This window comes from Exophiala viscosa (assembly GCF_022695815.1).
Source record: "Exophiala viscosa unplaced genomic scaffold EDD37scaffold_2, whole genome shotgun sequence".
In the NCBI taxonomy this organism is placed as follows: Eukaryota; Fungi; Ascomycota; class Eurotiomycetes; order Chaetothyriales; family Herpotrichiellaceae; genus Exophiala; species Exophiala viscosa.
Window position 1 is genome coordinate 1,504,256 of NW_026944354.1, and position 17,961 is coordinate 1,522,216.

The 17,961-nt window shown below is 50.5% G+C and overlaps 5 protein-coding genes across 5 annotated transcripts; 3 read left to right on the forward strand and 2 right to left on the reverse strand.

Moving 5' to 3' along the window:
* Positions 1-491: 491 nt before the first annotated feature.
* EDD37DRAFT_676907 (bacterial alpha-L-rhamnosidase-domain-containing protein) lies at positions 492-6,456 on the forward strand (the record flags this gene model as incomplete). The annotated part of the gene is made up of 4 exons (XM_062819585.1): positions 492-2,855; positions 2,910-3,889; positions 3,922-4,223; positions 4,278-6,456. The coding sequence occupies 4 exons, from the start codon at positions 492-494 to the stop codon at positions 6,398-6,400; spliced, it is 5,769 nt and encodes a 1,922-aa protein (XP_062673000.1). The 3' UTR covers positions 6,401-6,456.
* Positions 6,457-6,780: 324 nt separating this feature from the next.
* EDD37DRAFT_250882 (amidase signature domain-containing protein) lies at positions 6,781-9,197 on the reverse strand. Its single transcript, XM_062810677.1, has 5 exons — positions 8,821-9,197; positions 8,564-8,771; positions 8,179-8,515; positions 7,253-8,121; positions 6,781-7,206 (listed from the first exon to the last, which is right to left on the reverse strand). The coding sequence occupies exons 1-5, from the start codon at positions 9,098-9,100 to the stop codon at positions 7,053-7,055; spliced, it is 1,848 nt and encodes a 615-aa protein (XP_062673001.1). The 5' UTR covers positions 9,101-9,197; the 3' UTR covers positions 6,781-7,052.
* A 1,434-nt stretch (positions 9,198-10,631) lies between these two features.
* On the reverse strand, positions 10,632-13,895 carry EDD37DRAFT_676913 (uncharacterized protein; the record flags this gene model as incomplete). Its single annotated transcript, XM_062819586.1, has 8 exons — positions 10,632-10,875; positions 10,929-11,108; positions 11,164-11,646; positions 11,690-12,019; positions 12,074-12,656; positions 12,705-13,250; positions 13,367-13,499; positions 13,551-13,895. 8 exons carry the CDS (start codon positions 13,893-13,895, stop codon positions 10,632-10,634), a joined length of 2,844 nt encoding a protein of 947 aa, XP_062673002.1.
* Positions 13,896-13,907: 12 nt separating this feature from the next.
* EDD37DRAFT_250930 (uncharacterized protein) lies at positions 13,908-15,808 on the forward strand. Its single transcript, XM_062810678.1, has 6 exons — positions 13,908-14,078; positions 14,144-14,711; positions 14,770-14,854; positions 14,902-14,983; positions 15,036-15,301; positions 15,349-15,808. Exons 2-6 carry the CDS (start codon positions 14,361-14,363, stop codon positions 15,429-15,431), a joined length of 867 nt encoding a protein of 288 aa, XP_062673003.1. The 5' UTR covers positions 13,908-14,078; positions 14,144-14,360; the 3' UTR covers positions 15,432-15,808.
* Positions 15,809-16,931: 1,123 nt separating this feature from the next.
* Positions 16,932-17,702, forward strand: EDD37DRAFT_691538 (carbonyl reductase; the record flags this gene model as incomplete). Its single annotated transcript, XM_062820024.1, has 1 exon — positions 16,932-17,702. The coding sequence occupies one exon, from the start codon at positions 16,932-16,934 to the stop codon at positions 17,700-17,702; it is 771 nt and encodes a 256-aa protein (XP_062673004.1).
* Positions 17,703-17,961: the final 259 nt, after the last annotated feature.

A 17,961-nucleotide genomic window follows, 5' to 3' on the forward strand; every position in this document is an offset into this window, starting at 1 on the left:
ATCACTGTGACGCTGTCAAGCGGCAGAAATCTACAAAGTATGAGCAGGCTCGTCGACGAGACATTGTGGCTCTAATAATGCACAGCCTGTCTCATGGTGGTGGCTGGGGGTTGAGCATCTGCGCCAACAAATGCCACTACTTATTGCACCATTCAGCCAGACAGGTCCCCAAGCTCTAGCCCGACCCTGTGACACATCTTTCGGCTACGTTTAGCGCAGTTGCGCGAAGCAAGCAGCAACTCGCCATTGGACATGTGGAGGGCCGAGCCGCTAGGAACATGCACCTCCTGCGCCACGCATGCCTCTCTTATCTCAGCTTGGTCAAACGACGCTGCCGGCTCGCGCCTCCTGGCTGTCGTCTCGTCTCTTTGTTTCGATATTCAGGCTGGGACTCTGGATCATCTCTTCTCATGATGCCACAGACTTATCGACGAAAAGACTTGTTGCCTCTTTCATAACGGCGTGAAAATGGATGAGAGCCCGATGGAAAGATGCCACGCGGTCAATCACAATGGCCTAATCCGGAGCGGTCGATCGGTGAATTCATCAAGATGGACCGCAAGACGAAGTGCTGGAAGGCCATCGGTCCTGCACGCCAGACATACAATGTTCTAGCCGAAGAAATCAAGAAGTACCTCGAAAAATGCGTCGAACCTATCCCAGGATCTGCCACAGTTACATTCTCAGTCTACATGGTTGGCACAACGGAACAAAATGCCTCACCAGTAATAATGTTCTGCAGCAAAGACGCTAGAGCACGAAAGACCGTGTATCGGGCTATCCGAGGGAGCGCGCTGCTCGAGGACTGCCACGGCTTCAAGTTGGGCAATGCCGAGAGGCCTCCAGAGTTCCAACGGCTCGACCTGCTGACCATTGCAAATGATCCCGAGCAAGCCGGGGCAGAAGCGTATGAGCATCGCTACAGCGTCATTATTAGCGTTGCCACGAACCAAATGTTTATAGAGTATTGCCATGGAGGCTCGTTGCTCACTCGAAGAAGCACTCTGGGCGGCATTGTAGAACTGGACGGGGTTGCCTATATCTTCACAGCGGGTCACCCTTTCGAAGCAGATATCTCAGACGACTCTCGAAAGGAATGCGAAACAGTGGATAATGAATGGGAAATCGACGATGGCAGTGAAGACTCAAATGTTTCAACGGCCGAGGCCAACTTTACCGAAGGTTTGAGCAGAGCGAGCGAAACACCGCCCGATCATTTATCTGAAGCCAGCGATCGCTCGCAAGAGGGTTCTTCGGACGCCGCAGAGAACGTTCCACTTCTTGCGACATTGAGCGGGACGTCATACCAATCTCTAGGACAGTCACAAACTCGGAACCGAAGTGGGACCAACGCAGTTGTCGATCTCCAGGCATTCGAAGACGTTGGCTCGACCGATTTCGAAAAGACCGGACTCATGGCCACCATCCCCACAACCGATATGAGAGCTGAGGGAGAACTTGTTGTTCTTTCCAACACTCTTGATTATGCGCTTATTCGGGTGACTGATGTCCCTTTCCTAACAGCGGTCCAGTTATGTCGCAGCAAGTATGTCGCAGACTCGGCGAAGTCTATACAAGTGCCCACTAGGTCTATCAGCAACACCGACATTCTTGCCTGGACGTCGTCGCAGGGTTGGGCTACGGGTCGATTTGACGCCTTGCCGTCGTACATCCGCCTACCAAAAAGCACTGACTTTGAGAAGGTCTACACCATTTACATAAACGCACCTCTGGCTCGAGGTGACTGTGGAACTTGGGTCGTCGATGCTAGCACCGGCGTCCTGTACGGTCATATCATTGCTGGTTCACCTGGAACAGGTGTAGCATATGCTGTGTCGGCTTATAACGTTTTAGAAGATGCGAAAGAGCGCCTCGGAGCGGAGTCATTGGTCATCAGCAATTCGAGTGTCGATACTCGTCCTGTAAAGAGTGTCGGGCCGGCTACAGGCAGCTCCGACGGCCACGCCAAAGCCTTCAAGCCATCGGACGCTGGCGTAGTCTCTACCATGATCAGAAAAATACTTTTCAATCGAATGCGAAACAGAACGTTATCCGAGAAGGGTGGAGAGCAAACTTCCCAGGGGCACTTCCTGGAGCACGATCATCCATCATCATCTGCAGATCAAGCCAAGGCCGCCTTAATTCTACCTGACGATGCGTACTCGGGGACGGCAGACGCCGCCTCGATCTCAGTTGACAAGATTTCTGAAGATGACGCCGCTTCGATGTCATCCAATCATGCGCCTGTCGGACTATCTGACGAGGGTATTAACCATCCTCGCGGCTTCCTGGCGAACGAGATCTGGGCGTTGATGAACCAGACGCTTTCGACAAATTGGCGCAACGAAAAGTTCTTGCCAAAGACTGACCTCCATGCCATATTCTCACGTGAGATCATCTATGAGCTGATTAATGAGGACACCACCTTGAACGCCCAGTCCATGAACTCCAATGCAGACAACAGTAAAAGCACCAGAGACAGAGCATACCTAGTACAACAAACATCAGCATTCGCCTGCCGCCTGTTAGCAACGTGCATTTATGCACGCGTCCAGCTGTCATGCCTCTACAATCTTGTTCGCTCAGCTCGTCTGCAGGATGACGATCTGCCTCTAATAGACAGGCCAGAAGGCGTCACAGACTACCACTTTTCTCGATTGCGAAACGTGCAGAAGATGTTTACAGTCTACAATTTTGATAAAGCGAAGCTGAAACGACGGGCGGAAAAAGGCGAGTATGATATCATTCCAGCAGACGTCGTGGTACCCATTTTTGCTGGTAAGAAACTCGGACAAGGTGGCTTTGGTCCTGTGACAGAAGTTCGAATTCACAGTGATTACCATGATTTCTCGGAGGTGAGCCCTATTTTCGCGACTTTCCTCAGTGTTTATTAGTACTGACCGATTCAGAATGTCTTTGCCTTGAAGCGACTTGATGCCCAGCAGAGGTTTTCAACAGCGTCCACCCAGGCACATCATGGCTTTTCTAAATTCGTGTGGGTGAAGCACATGGCCATTTTAATGCCACTAGCCATGTGGGAGCAAACTGACCCGAGATCTGAACACCTCTACTTGCTTTACCCTAAGGCGCGAGCCAACTTAAAGCAGTATCTGAGGGAATATCATACACCACCAAGTTTGGAGAAAGACTTTGTACTGCACCTAATATCTCAGCTTTATAACATTGCGGACGCGCTGAAATTGATTCACCACCTTCAGCCCTCAGAGCAAGAGGGAAGAATGGTGGTCTGGCATCATGACATAAAGCCGGAAAATATTCTGGTTTTTGACGACGGGTCATGGAGAATATCGCGCGTCGGCAGCGCAACCGTCACCAAACCCATGGTCTTTACGCCGAAATCGGACCTTAGTGAATACTCTCCACCAGATTGGGAGCTGAAGACGTCCATCGGCAGTTCATACGACATCTGGTTTTTGGGCTGCGTCCTATTCGAAATCCTGTTGACCCTTTTCGAAAGCCGTACTGACACCCAGTCGAATGTCTACGGTACCAACGTAGAACATGGATTGGACGTTTTCAGAGCCGAGAGGGCAAGATCCGTCAATGACGTTGCCGGCAGCGTGGCAGTCTACTGGTATAAAGACGCAAAAACCGGAGAATGTCACCTCAAGAGGCCGGTATTGGAGCGGCTAGCAAAACTCAAGGTATGCACCAGAGACTACGATCAATTTGACGCTCTGGTGCGACTTGTAGAGGGGATGCTCGCTATTGACGCCAGAAAAAGGCCATCGGCTCAATCGGTCGTCGATCGGATTATGAAGGTCAAAATTAACGTGGAAGGACATCTGCGGAAAGGACACGAAGACTTTTACCAGAAACCCCGGTCCAACTCATTTACTCTCTCGGACCAAGGTCGAACACTACTGGGGTAACACTTGAACCTGGTCCAACAGTAACCAGTGACGAAGAAAGACACCCCCCGCGTGACATGTGGAGAAGCTTGAAACCCCCTACGCCTTTACACTGGTGGGAGTGGGGAAACCCCATAGTCGCCAATGACTCGTATGCGAAGAGGAAAGAGGGTGCACAAATAGTGGGCAACTCCCGCCCGCCGCATACATCCGTGTCTCGAGCGCGAGTTTACATTACGGCCTATGGCGTATACAGGATGTTCGTCAATGGATGTCGTGTAGCGGATGAAGAGATGAGCCCCGGGTGGACCAGCTACAAGCACAGGCTCAATTACCAGATTTTCGACGTAGGTTCTTTGCTGTGACCAGGAAGGGAAAATGTGGTCGCCATTGAGGTGGGCGCAGGCTGGTATGCTGGACGCCTCGGCTTTTTCGGCAAACGTTGTCTGTACGGCAAGGACATAGCGGTCCTGGCGCAGCTGGAGGTCTTGCTGGAAGATGGACAGCTCTACACGTTCAACTCGGATGAGTCATGGAAGACTCACGCCAGTGCAATCACTCACAGTGAGATCTATGATGGCGAGGCTTACGATACGCGCGAAGAACACCTGCAGGGGGGATGGTGCAGCGATCCTGCTTCCGACGAGTCTTCATGGACGACAACGACAGAATTGCCGACCCCTTTTACAAAACTCAATGCTTCGGACATCCCACCAGTACGATGTACGGAGGTGAAGCAACCGATTGATATCTTCCGGTCGCCATCCGGCAAGTTGTTGGTCGACTTCAGTCAGAATCTTGTTGGAAAGCTGCGGGTGACTTTTCCGGCTGTGCCGGCTGAGACTTCCCCTGGCGGGCACAGTGTGTCTTTCCGTCACGCAGAGATTCTCGAAAATGGCGAGCTTGGAACACGACCTCTGCGATCCGCGAAGTGCCTGGATCAAGTCATTCTCTCGGACACCAAGCCCTTCACTTGGTCGCCAGCATTCACTTTTCATGGGTTTCGTTATGTGCAGGTCGACGGATGGCCGATGGACATCGAGCTCAAAACGTCAGATCTTGAAGCCCTTGTGTTACACAGCGACATGAGACGGACCGGCTCTTTTACGTGCTCGGATCCTCTGGTCAACAAACTCCATCAAAACACACTTTGGAGCATGCGAGGAAACTTCCTGTCTCTGCCTACTGACTGTCCTCAACGGGACGAAAGGCTCGGCTGGACGGGCGACATACAAGTCTTCGGGCCATCGGCCAATTACCTCTATGACACGACCGGCTTTCTTGGAAATTGGTTAGAAGACCTCTCGGCTGAGCAGCTTGAGGAGGGTAGAGGTGGTGTCCCACCCGTCGTCATACCCGATCTTATCGACAATCCCATCAAGAACCCGCCCCAAGCAATATGGAACGACGTGACGGTGCTTTTACCGTGGGATATGTACCTCAGTTCGGGTGACAAAGACATCCTCGGTCGGCAGTACGCTAGCATGACTGCTTGGGTTGATCGTGGTATCCCGAGAGGTCCAGATGGTCTTTGGGATCCCAACGGGTGGCAATTCGGCGACTGGCTTGACCCGAGTGCGCCTCCTGAAGAGCCTGGAGCTGGGCGAACAGACTGTATTCTTGTCGCCGACGCTTATTTGGTTCGAGTGACGGAGACAATGGCGCGAGTGGCCGAATGCCTGGGACTCTCGGACGATCACGCTCGATATTCTGACGACGCTAGGCGCCTGAAAGCTGTCTTCCAACACCAGTATATGGCTCCTTCGGGGTTGCTTGTGGGTGATACACAGACTGCCCTTTCACTAGCTCTTTGTTTCAACTTACACCAGAATGACGAACAGAGAGCGCACGCTGCAGCCCGCCTGGCGCACTTGGTACAATTTGCTAGATACCGTATCTCCACTGGCTTTGCTGGAACACCATTGATCACACATGCTCTCTCGGACACTGGTCACGCGCAGCTGGCGTATCGCATGCTCCTCGAGACGAAATGCCCTTCGTGGCTGTACCCCATTACCATGGGTGCCACCACGACCTGGGAGCGCTGGGACAGCATGCTGCCGGACGGATCTATCAATCCCGGGTCAATGACGAGTTTCAACCACTACGCCCTCGGATCCATCGTACATTGGCTGTACAAAGTCGTGGGTGGGATCAGTCCTCGGGATCCAGGATGGCGCACCGTCGAGATCCGTCCTATTCCTGGCGGAACCATTGACAATGCGACGGTCACTTACCAAAGCCCGTTCGGCCTAGTGGCATGTTCTTGGTCGGTCTGCGAGAAGGATGAGACGTTTACAATGGAAGTGACAATCCCTTTGAACTCGAAAGGCGTAATCATCCTGCCTTCACAGCAGCAGCAGCAGCAAGTCAAGCTCGGCGGCGTCGCGTGTAGTGACGCGCCGGGAGCCGAAGGTCTTGTTGTGGGATCAGGGTCGCACAAGTTCACATGCCCATACAAGAAGCCCCAATGGCCTCCCAAGGCAATTTGGGACCGGTCAACGTTTGACCTATCAGTAGATATGTAATGAATTTCCTGGGCCCTTGTCGATAGAGAGTTGAAGAGACGTGAATTGATACTTTTTGATAGCGCCTTCCTAATCATCTTTAAGGTTTAACTTTACAGTAGCTTTAAGTTAACTTAGTTATTGCCTCTTCCCCGGCTGCCCGGCTGTGCTCCCGCCACCACAACCCCCAACACCCCCAGCCGGCCACAAAGCTTGTGACCTGGCCGGCGCTTCCCTGCCGGAAGTCCAGCCTGAGTTGTATGAGCAGTCTGACACTTCTTACCTCATCTTGTTGGGCACGTGATATCTTCGCAATATGTAGGAGAAAGCCCAGGATAAGAGATCTATGCTAAGAGCTTCGAGACGTGGTCAAAGGGTCCTGTTTGGGAATGAGTACACTTCCTGAACTGGCCATCATGGTAAAATTGGTCGTCGCTCCTGTTTATGACAACACATCTGTCTTCCCGTGAACATAATTGTACTACTGCCAGGCAGAAAACATGAGGTCGGGAAGCTGTTGAGAGCTCATACAACAAATATCAGTGGTACTCTCCACTTGCCAACGTATTTTAACTGTTGACCGCAGCATATCTACCAACCCTCATCCTTGTGGTTGTGTTTCCTCTCGGTACCACTTTTCCATCAATCGTCTCTGGGTCTGTGAACCACCACATCAAGCTTTCCGATTCACTATGTCTCTTATCTCGATACGGGGCAAAATCGAAGGTAGTTGTTGCGAGGAATACTTCGTAGCCGTCTCGAACGCATGTGCCAGCTCAATGAGTAATGCTTCAGAAAATGGCGCGCCAATGAAAGCGAGGCCGAATCTATTCACCATTAGTAACGTGATACAGGGGTGGAAAGAGCACTCACGGGATTCCTGGTCCGTCCCAGACGAGGTCACCACGCGCGTTTCTGACAACTGGCGTTTCGGCAGGCATGAATCCAAGTGGAACGGTGATGATTGGGTAGCCAGCGAAGCCAGGCATATCTGCGCTGAGCAGTGTTGGATACACCAGAGCATCAGCTTTGGCTTTCTTCAAAGCCCCATCAATACCATCCTCGCCACACATTTTCAGCAGACGCTTCAAGGAGGCTCGGAAATCGGGTCCATCGAACTCGACTGCAGCTCGTGCCTTCTCCCAATATTCTGTATCCCGAGATGAATAATCTTCCTTCGGATGCGATTGTGTGCATCGTATCATATCCTCGATCTTGTGAATGTCGTTGGGGTTCTCTTCAAGCTCTGAAAAGTAAACCTCCATGTAGTGTTTGTACTCAGAAGGGCCGACAACACTCATAGGATTATTGTCGTTAAGTTCATGGTACGACGTGTAATTCGCATTATCGATGATAGTGGCACCCTGCCTGCGCATGATGATCAAAGCTTGCTCGAAGGCTCGCATTACCGGCTCAAGATACATGCTTGTATCTTTTGCGAATGGATTTTCGATGCTATTCCGTGGAATGCCAATCCTCTTTCCCCTCAGACCGTGGTCGTTGCACGAAGTGTTGTATCCGGGAACGTATTCAAATGGTATTTTCTGTGTGTCAATATTCCGCTCACTCGGATCAACCATCCACTCCAGGAGTATTGCGGCGTCTCTGATGGAATGCGCCATTGGACCTGCTGTGCCACGAAGTCTTGTGACAACAATATTGTCGTTCGCCACCAAACCAGCTGTCGGCTTGATAGCTACAACATTGCTTTTTGCTGCGGGACATACTAAGCTCCCAACTGTCTGAGTGACAAGTCAGCAGAGTCGCATAGCTTCAATCAAGGCAGGCTTGATACTAACTTCGACGCCAATAGTAGCAGCAGCTAATCCTAGGGTCAACGCCACACCTGAGCCGCTGCTGCTTCCACAAGGATCTTGAAGATCATGGTAGACACCGAAAGTTTGGCCTTGCCAAGCGCTCCAACCATTGGACTGATGTTTGGCGGAGGACCTGGAATTCCCCCATTCCGACATATTAGCTTTTCCAAGGATGATCGCTCCAGCTTTTCGAAGACGAGTTATCAAAGAGGCCTCTTTCTTGGTCTTAGCTCCCACCAGGCAGTACGATCCAGCAGTATTGTTCATGCCCACAGAGCTGATTGAATCCTTCACGAGCACCGGGATGCCATGCAAAATACTATGCAGCAGTGAGATCGTCTTCTGTGTCATATATCAATAGTCTTACCCTCGAGATCCCTGAATGCTCCTTTCATGATCCAGAGTTTGAGCGATTGCAATGGCGTCGCGGTTGACTTCAGCAACAGCATGGATCTGTGAATTGACCTCATCGATCCTTCCCAAGTAGGTCCTCACAAGATCCTCAGACGAAAAATGGCCCTGCGCAAGATGGAATTGCAATGATTCAATGGACATGTCACGTATCGACGGGAGGTCTAAGATGCAAACATCAGCGTTAGCAGCAAGTCCTCAAAGTTCACATACCTCGCAGAGTTGAGCGGAGATCTGTCTTCCTCAAAGGATTGTAGGCGATGAGCATGCAGCACGATAGCACTACACCCAGTACAAGCCACCATGGAACGGCCGAAAGCTTCCCATGGATCTGTGCGAGCATCCCAACCTGGTCCGGTTGTGGTGTATTGCGAGTATGCTCATCTCGAGGGTAGGAAGTTGAAGATGCCTGGGATGCGCCATCAACCTTCTCTTCGGGCTTCTTTTTGGATGGATCCGCGACTAATCTGCGCGAAACAGATTCACCATCCATGGCAACACAGATCGTAGGAAAACAGGATGCTTCTTGAGTACTTTGGAAGCACGACTTGGAAGTTTTGTTCTGCGCGACGTAGTTGTGAACCTTTCTTCCAGGCAGCACGTGAGCGGTGTGACCAAAAGGGCCACTGATGAACCTGCGGAGTTGCGAAGAAGCTGTAATGCAAGGTCGACCACACCAGATGTATCATGCAGCCTGATGCAGACGGGCGCTGTGCTGCCTACCTTATCTCTGCACATCTGAGACGAAGATCATTGGGTAAAACTCTCACCGGTTTGCTTGCCTACATAGTAACAGCTGGCCAGACGCCTCGGTGCCAGGACTTCTCGGCGACGTGTGGTCGTTTGCTTTGTCAATCCCAGCCCAATTTTAGGCATCCCTAGCCCCTAGATCCAGTTGGTATTTGGGCGCTCTCGACCGGGCGCGCATACCCTGCCCCCGGGAATCTTTAATCCAATCAAGATGACCTTCTCTATCTACCCCTCACTTCTGTTTGGCTCCTAATTCTGAATGTTCATCCCTGGATCAGGAAGGCGCCACATGGGCGCCTCCAGTTGCGCAAATGCATGCTGTGACCGTCACCTTTGTCTTTTTGTTAGCCTGTGGAAATCAAGTTCCCGCAATTCCGCCGCTGCTGTTTGCCTAGCGGCCTGCAGCAGGCAGCTTCCGTTGCGTGACATGGAACCAGAGACAGCAATCTTGCGGCTGAAGCCGCCTCGCTGGACACTTCGGAGCCCCCACAGGAGCAATGGACACATTGCAAAACATGGCGCTTTCCTAAGGGCGTCCAATTATTTCCAACATTCAGTGACCTGACATTCCACGTCGACAAGCTTTGTACTATGCATTCACTGGCTTGCAAGGATCAAACGACTTCTAGGTAGCCGACTACAGTGCCTCAACTTTACTGACCATTTTCACATGTGTGCACTGGTCAGTCCACTGTCCCAAACCATCATCGACGCTGAGCATTGTGCTGAAGAGAGCAACGCTTGCCGAACTCGATGATATTTTTCTTGCAGCTCTGAATTGCACGAAAGCACATAGAACATCCTTGCTTCCAGACACTGCCACTTCTTCGAAATCGCCTCAAAATCCTGTAGCCTGTAACACCCACACCGTCGACATGCCTGCTGATCCAACAATCACCCCAAAACCAGCCTTGACTACACCCACAAGCACGCGGTCTCCCACGACAGGTGTCCATTTTCTTCCGGCGACACGATCTACGACGGCAAGCAACACTTCTCAACCTCAAACCGTGACCGCAACCCGAATCGTTACATTGTCACTGACGAGTCGACCCGGACAAGCTTCACCAGGCCACCGACCGCCAGCACCTACATGCACGGCTACACCGACTGGATACAACGCAACAAACAGTAAAGATCAGGGAAACAGTTGCACTATCCAGTGAGTATCCGCTAAGGAAGCTCGAGTTGGAAGTGGCAAAGAATGTATCGTATACGCAATGTCCTGTGCGACAAAAGCCGCCCCATTGTGCAGCTTGCAGGGCCGAGCATCGTTAAGAGTCTACATAATTCAGCAATATGTTGAAATCATTTTCACACAAGTCGTCCTTCCTTGCCAGCTGTAAAGCGTCTCGGTCAGCTTGTGCTTCTTCGAGATAAGTATGAGCTTTCAAAGAATCTCCTTGAGCCGCCATGATCTCGGATAGACGCCATGCCGATCGTGCAGAACCAGCAAGTGGAAAGCTGCCGATAAGGTCGAGGCTCTTGTACATTCTTTTGCTTTCTTCGAGCAACGCGCTTGGACCTATTAGTGGCAAAAAACCAGTGGAATGAGGGTAGTTGCGCCTTACATGGCTTCTTCTGCTTTCCCATTCCGATATGACAGATCTCCAGCTCGATAGCACGCTCCAGCAGTCTGTACATGATCATTGAGAACCTCGTTTCGGATTCTGTAGCATAACAGATGCTCCTCGAGAGCCTCTTCCAATTTTCCCTGCGCAGTCAAGATCTTGCCCTTGTGGTAATGGTGACTCAAGGTAACCAGCATTAGCTAGATTATCTCGATTTCCCTCGGATTTCACTTACTAGCCACTCAGCTGTGAGATCAAGGGTAGGGTTGCCTTGCTCATGTTGATTGAAGTGTTAATCGCATCCATGGCCTTGTTCAGCAGTCCCATTTCGAGATAAGCGGAGCACAATCCATCGAATATTGAAGTCCGGAGGCGCAGTGGAACATCATCACGATCTGCAATCAATCTTCGCCGTCTGTCGTTGAGGGTGACTACATCCTGCCACCGTCGCTCGTTGACTAGGGTTAAAGCCAGGTTATTCTGGACTGCGATGGTGTTTGGATCAAGTTCGCCCAGATGCTCGAGCCTAATTTGTTCCACTCGCTCAAAGAGAGATCTTGCTTCCGCGAGATTCTGGTGTTGCAACGCGAATATTCCTCGTGCATTTGTCAGATAAGCCAAACGTAGTTTGCCCTCCACAGTGTCAGGATTGCAAAATGATTCAGCGACTTCTACGACGCTCAAGCATTTCTTCATCCAGCCAGTTTCCAACAGATAGCTGTACAGTGTAAGCGTGGAACCCCAAAAAGGGGCCCACTTACCGTGATCCATTGAAGAGCAGCCTCCAGAGCAAGTCCTCAGAAGCAGGCCTCAGTCTCCACTCTTTTATCAAGACGTGTAACCGGAAAATGTGCGTAGAGTACTGTTTGCAGATCTTCCATTGTGGAAACAAGGTGTCCGAGGTAGCTTGACTTTGTGGGTGCTTTTGCAGAAAAGTGACAATTACGAAGTCAAATATCTTGGCCTTGGTTTCGATGCTAGTAAAGTGCAACGTGATCGTCTGAATGAGGCGGTGCACTGAGAAGCTGTTGTCATTCCCTCGCTGCTCGACCAGGCCGTATCTCTTGAGCGTACGAAGGCACATGCCGAATCTCGTGATGTTAGCTCTGAGTGTACCACCTCAAAATATGGGCTGCTCGACCTACTTGATATTGTCAGCTGCTTCAGGGAACAGCTGTGGATGCCTAGCGCAAGAACTCTTCAGCTCTTTGATTATATAGTCTTGAATATGGTCAGGGTCCATGAATGATAGAAAGACGAGCAGATTCAATGTAGTTTCTGAGAGGCTCGAGAGCGAATGATTCCATGCTGTAGCAAGTTGTCGATCATATCCGGCTGATCGGAGGGACTGTTGGTCGTTTAGAACATGCTTCTCTTGGTCCTTGTCGTGCAGAGCTTTGAGTAAGTCTTCGATGCCACAGTTAGTCTCGCGAATGAAAGATCCTATCTGCTTGAGTCCAAGTGCGGAACCCCCCAGGTAGATACTTAGGCCATCCACGGCGGCCTGTTCTTTCACGTTCGTACTGTTCACAGCAGGCAGCTGTTTGAGCAAGAAGTCCCGTGCATCAGAGCCCTTGAAACTCTGAATGTTTTGTCCCTCCACAGCGAGTCGGTTATAAATATCAGGATCTCGAGTTGTCAACAGACAGGCACCATTTCCTGAGTTCGGGAAAAATTGTCCAACTGTTTCGTCTTCTACATTGTCGAAGACAATGAGCCAAGGTTCCACTGTTTTGTCATTAATACTTGTTTACACGGACGGATTCTGGTACATACCAGTATGCTCCAAAAAGTTTTTGACTTCCTCGCGGTCTCGTTTGGCATCGGCATTCTCGACATGGAGGCCCAGTTTCGATGCTGCCCTTGCGAAGGCATCATCAATCTTGGTGGGATCATCAGCAGAGATCCACAGAAGGATTTTGCGACTGGTCTTCTGTTGATAAATGAACTCCAAAGCAATCGAAGTCTTCCCAACGCCACCGATTCCGTATAAGACAAGTGTCGGTATGTGATGGAGGGTAGTGGTGACTTTGAGCGCATTCTGGCAGGCTTGGAGCTCGTCTGCTCGTCCAAAGAAGTTGAGATTCCGAATGAAAGGTATCGAGTGGCAAGGGAGTGTAGGAACCATCTTGGTCGGACCCTGCTTGATCAGGTTTTTGATTTCTTCTTGTGAAGACTTGACATCCTTGTGCCGTTTTTCGTCGAGAAACAGCTTTGCGACGTGTGATTCCTCGTCGATCAAACGGCTTTTAGCCTCCATTTGATCCAACTTCTTCTGTAACACATCTTCGTAGTTGTCCCACAGTGATCGCACAAAGCTATCTTACACAACGTCAGACCGCACGAAGGAGTGAAGCACAATCATCACCCACGTATAGGATGCTTCTGGAGGAACTTTATGGTTTCAAAACAAAAGTCGACTATCGTCTCGTACATACCAAGCATTGCTTGGTTGAGTTCGCGCCTACTTGGAAGGAGTCTCTGGTATGCTTCAACACGAGGCAAAACTGATCCCATCCTGGACATTCCTTCCGTGACCCTTTCAAAGGCTTTTGTTACACGGATAGACAACTGGAACACGTCACTCGCAAAGACTGCGGTGAAACAATAAGCCTCACTTACCTCCAGAACGATTTTTATACCTCCCCAGCATAGTGCAGCAATATTAGGGTTGGCCTGCACCATGGTGTCAATTGCACTGCTGAAAGACTTGATGTTGAGCAGGAATGGATCAATGCGTTTCAATGCTCTGAGGGAGTGTCGTTGCCCTTGAATCTTCTGCAAGCTTTCCACTGCAGCTTTAAGCTGCTCGAATGTCTGCACTTGTAGGACTCTAGCCAGTTGCTTTTCTGGAATGCGGGCTTTACACTTTTGGAAAGCCAGGACCCACAAATCTGCTGGATTATTTGTGGTAGTTGGACCAAGGACCGTGTTTGACACAAGAAAAGTAGCAGTTGCAGAAGCCATGCTTAGTGGCTCAAGAACCAAAGCTATCAACAAAGCTCGAAGGGGGTTGTTTGTCCAGGTTAATCCGCTTCAGTGCTGTGTTTCGTCTCTTGACCGAGCCAGCCGGTTTGCGAGACTTGCAGAGGTTTTAAGGAGGCCCCTCCTCTAGAGGCTGCAGCCTCCTGCTGCCATTGGCATTGTGTGGTAGGCATTTAGTAGTCAACTACAAGGAACCGGGCGCAGATTGGGCATGGCTGAATAAGTGGCAGGACTGTACAGTTCGCGCACCAAACTACTCTGTTTGGGATAGCTCGGCCAAATGCTCGGCTACGCTTTGCTTGCCATCGGCTACTCTTCAGGATGTGTGGAGGTACTTGAAGTCCTAAAATATCGTTGAAGCGTCAAGTCTCGACATATCTTCGAATAGCTGGTAGCTGGTCTCTCAGGCCAGCCTCTTGCAACCACGAGACCACCTCGGCAACAGCAATGTCTTCAACAGACGTGAAAGCCACATTGTTCTATCTAAAGCACGACACAAGATGGCAGCGCGAGAAACCTTACACGTTATTTGTGGATGTCAGCAATATTCCTGGTGCAGAAAACACAAATATAGAGAAAGAGGCCGTGGGAGACATTGTCGTCAGAGATGCTCGCAGCAGTCCAACCTTACTGACCCTTGACGTTCATGGATTCGAGGTTATGAGATTGAGCGAAGACGTGTTCAAGCCTGAATCTTTTGAGGACCCGGTCTGGACTGAGGCGAATTATTATCCTTTCTTGTGCAAGGCTGTACAGCAAGCACTTGGGGCGAAAGAAGTCCGGGTTTACGAACACAAGGTTGCATTGGCCCAGATTCATGTTTCCTGGTCATACCAACTTACGCAGTTTCCCAAAGGTTCGATATCGGTTTCCCGGGTTTGGAGACCTACGACTGCGCAGTGCGCTCGACTACGACCCTCCCATTCCCCAAGTTCACGCGGGTAAGTTCACGTTGAAAGGCAGAAATGCAGCTTGCTAACCCACTCAGACTTGAGTCACGAATACGGACTGCAGCTTTTTACCGAGCGGTGGCCGGAAGGTCTGATATCCAATAGGCTTCAAGTCATCAAGTAAGCCACGAAGGACATCTATCTTGGTTGTGTTAGGGACTAATGCACGAAGTATCTGGCGCCCCCTCAACATAAAGGTCACTGAGTGGCCAATCGCATTGTGCAGCTGCTCTTCAGTTGACCGCGAGGTCGACCTGCAGAGAACAGATCAGGTCAAAAGACTGAAAGGATCTTCTGAAGCCGATAACAAATTCGTCGTTATGGAGAGCTATACTTCATTCTACAATTCAGCCCATCAGTGGTGGTATCTCAAGGATCAATGCTTCAACGAAGCCTGGATTATAAAGCTATTCGACTCCAAGGCAGGCGTCGCGGAGAGTAAGTTTGGTCTTGATGCTGGGTTTCATTGAGGCTGAGTATTACAGATGTTCTCCACACCGCTATCGACATCGGCCAAAGCCCGGATGCAAGAAAGAGTATCGAGACCAGGATGATGGTGGTCTACTAGGAAAAGGAACAAGGGAAGATGTTACAAGGCCAGCAATTAGTCGAGGTGTTGATTGGTAACACGGATACGCCAGCATTCAGATTTGTGGCCAATAAATGGCACGACATGGCTACTTCTACCTATATCGACCAGGGAGGCCAAACACCCTGGGGTGGGTGGCCTCCTTCGTAATTAGACCTCCAATGGGAACGGCTGGAAGATCTATCATCAAGCCCCGTCCTCATTACCACGATATCTATCGAAGGCACGGAGCGGGAAACGAGCGGCACCATAAATATATTCCTGCCTTCAAATACGTTGCCTTATCGCCCAATACAATATTTGCACCTACACTCGGCCGCAGACCAAGCACAAGAATTTATTGATGTTCTGTTGCCTAGAATGAGCCAATGCCGCTTTCAGTCGAAAAGACATACCGAGTAAGGTGAGTTAACCACTGGAGTTCATAAAGACGATGCCGATCTTGGTTCTGACAGCACACGCTTTGGTTGTGCCCAATGGATGAGGCTCGAAGGAGCACTGGAGGCTACCAGGACACAGCAAGTCTTCCTCAGCCTCAGGTTTGGCGGAATGATCGTCGTCAATCGTGTAACTTTGACTTCCTGGGTGGATTTTGACTTGTTCGAGATATTGTTTCCATGGCTGGATGAGATGGGCAGACATCGTGTCGGATGAGAAGATTCGGATGGATGAGTCTTGCCAAATTCACTGATTGAGAAGGTAAAAGCAAGCCGACAGAGATGGAAGAAGAGTATAAAGGAAGTCGACAGAACTTCACACTCGCCGCAGGGGATCTTGGTATCATAAGTACCTCGTCCTGGGGCGTGGTCTTGACCGGTGAGATCGCTAGTATCGAGGACAGTGCATGGATGAAGTCGCCACATCCTGGTCTCCAGAGACACTGCTGCATATTGAATACGTTGAAGGTCATGTTCTCCTTTCCTCGGGTATACGAGGGGAACGTCAAATAAGGACGATGTGTGCCAGGATCGGCCACCTGCAAACATGCCTGCAGACACAATTGGCCGCCTCAGATCAAAGGGTGTCGCGATCAGGCTGGGAGATAAGAACCAAACCAATAGCATCAGGCAGGCACAACGCAATCCTTCAAAATGCCTCTATTTTGTCTCACTGGTGTCAGTATGGCATGGTTCATATCTGCACCATAAGAACCATTCAACTCGAGGATACAGCGCCTTGTTTTGAGAGAACGCACTTATCTTGTGCCGCACCATCCGGGGGTGTGATTGCAACGAGGCGGTCCCAATTAGAGTAGCCAGATAGCCGCCTTCATGTGCGCACGCTGCGGGCTGTACATGAAGACTCTCTCCGGAAGGGAGCGCGACAACGGGCTTACTTCTCCCGAGACGTATCACCAGGCAACAGCTAGACTGCGCTTGAATGTCATCCATGGCATGAAGTTTTCGGAGAACTTACCCAGGGTTGCTGTGGTCGTCATCAAAGGTCCTGCTAAAAATATCGCAGACAATTATCTTGAAAATGGATCAGTCGAGCACTACTCCCATGCCGAGCCAGACCAGCAAGCAAATTGCTTTGATCACAGGTGGCAACCGTGGCATTGGCCTGGAAACAGCGAAGAGGTTGGCCACAGACGCAGAGAATTACCATGTCTTGATGGGATGCCGCGATGAGACGAGTGGTAATGAGAGTCTGAGCACGCTACATGCCCTTGGTCTCTTGATTGAGATGGTACTCATTGATGTTACCGACGACAGCTCAATCGAGAGCGCTGTCGAGACTATCAAGTCTCGTTATGGAAGGCTTGATGTTCTTGTGAACAATGCAGGGATGTCCAATGATCGACAACTGGGGCACGCTGGAATATCAACACGGTCTTTGTATCAGGAGCAGTTTAACGTCAACTTGTTTGGTGCTGCTCAAGTTACCGAGGCGTTCATACCTCTCCTCCAACAATCCACAACGCCGCATATTGTATTTCTATCGTCGTGGTTAGGTTCGTTGGCGCACAGGATGCATACCACAGATCGGTACTATTCTGCCGAACTCCCAATTTACCGCACAAGCAAGGCCGCCTTAAACATGTTGTGTGCACATTATGCTACGAAATTTGGCGACGCGGGATGGAAGGTCAATGCCGTTGACCCAGGTCATGTTGCTACAAGATTGAATAATTTCAAAGGACCTCTTCCTGCAACAGAAGGCGCGATTCAAGTAGTTGCGATGGCCACGATCGGGCCCGACGGTCCGAATGGAGCGTTCATTGGTAGAGACGGCATAGTATCGTGGTAGTAACTCGGCACGCGTTCCACAGGAGAGGTAATCTGGCCATCCGATGCCTACAGAATCGCCCGGAGGCGAAGGGAGGTCAGTCGTGGCATGACCTCCCCTTGATACTCATTTACATCTCATACATGCCTTCTCGCAGGCTTTGAAGCAGACTTGGTGGTCTTGTGGAGTTGCGAAACTGAACTCGCCAGGGGTGAGTATGAAAATGCCGCTACCAATATTGCCGTGCGATGACTTTCTTTACCTTCGTCATTTGATTGAA

Excerpts from the sequence above, each read along its gene's own strand:
- EDD37DRAFT_250882 (XM_062810677.1), bottom strand. The coding sequence starts at position 9,100 with ATGGATGGTGAATCTGTTTCGCGCAGATTAGTCGCGGATCCATCCAAA. Across the intron at positions 8,772-8,820 it reads TCTCCGCTCAACTCTGCGAG|ACCTCCCGTCGATACGTGAC; the intron begins GTATGTGAACTT and ends TTTGCATCTTAG. Across the intron at positions 8,122-8,178 it reads CTGCTACTATTGGCGTCGAA|ACAGTTGGGAGCTTAGTATG; the intron begins GTTAGTATCAAG and ends CTTGTCACTCAG.
- EDD37DRAFT_250930 (XM_062810678.1), top strand. The coding sequence starts at position 14,361 with ATGTCTTCAACAGACGTGAAAGCCACATTGTTCTATCTAAAGCACGAC. Across the intron at positions 14,984-15,035 it reads AATAGGCTTCAAGTCATCAA|TATCTGGCGCCCCCTCAACA; the intron begins GTAAGCCACGAA and ends TAATGCACGAAG. Across the intron at positions 15,302-15,348 it reads CAAGGCAGGCGTCGCGGAGA|ATGTTCTCCACACCGCTATC; the intron begins GTAAGTTTGGTC and ends TGAGTATTACAG.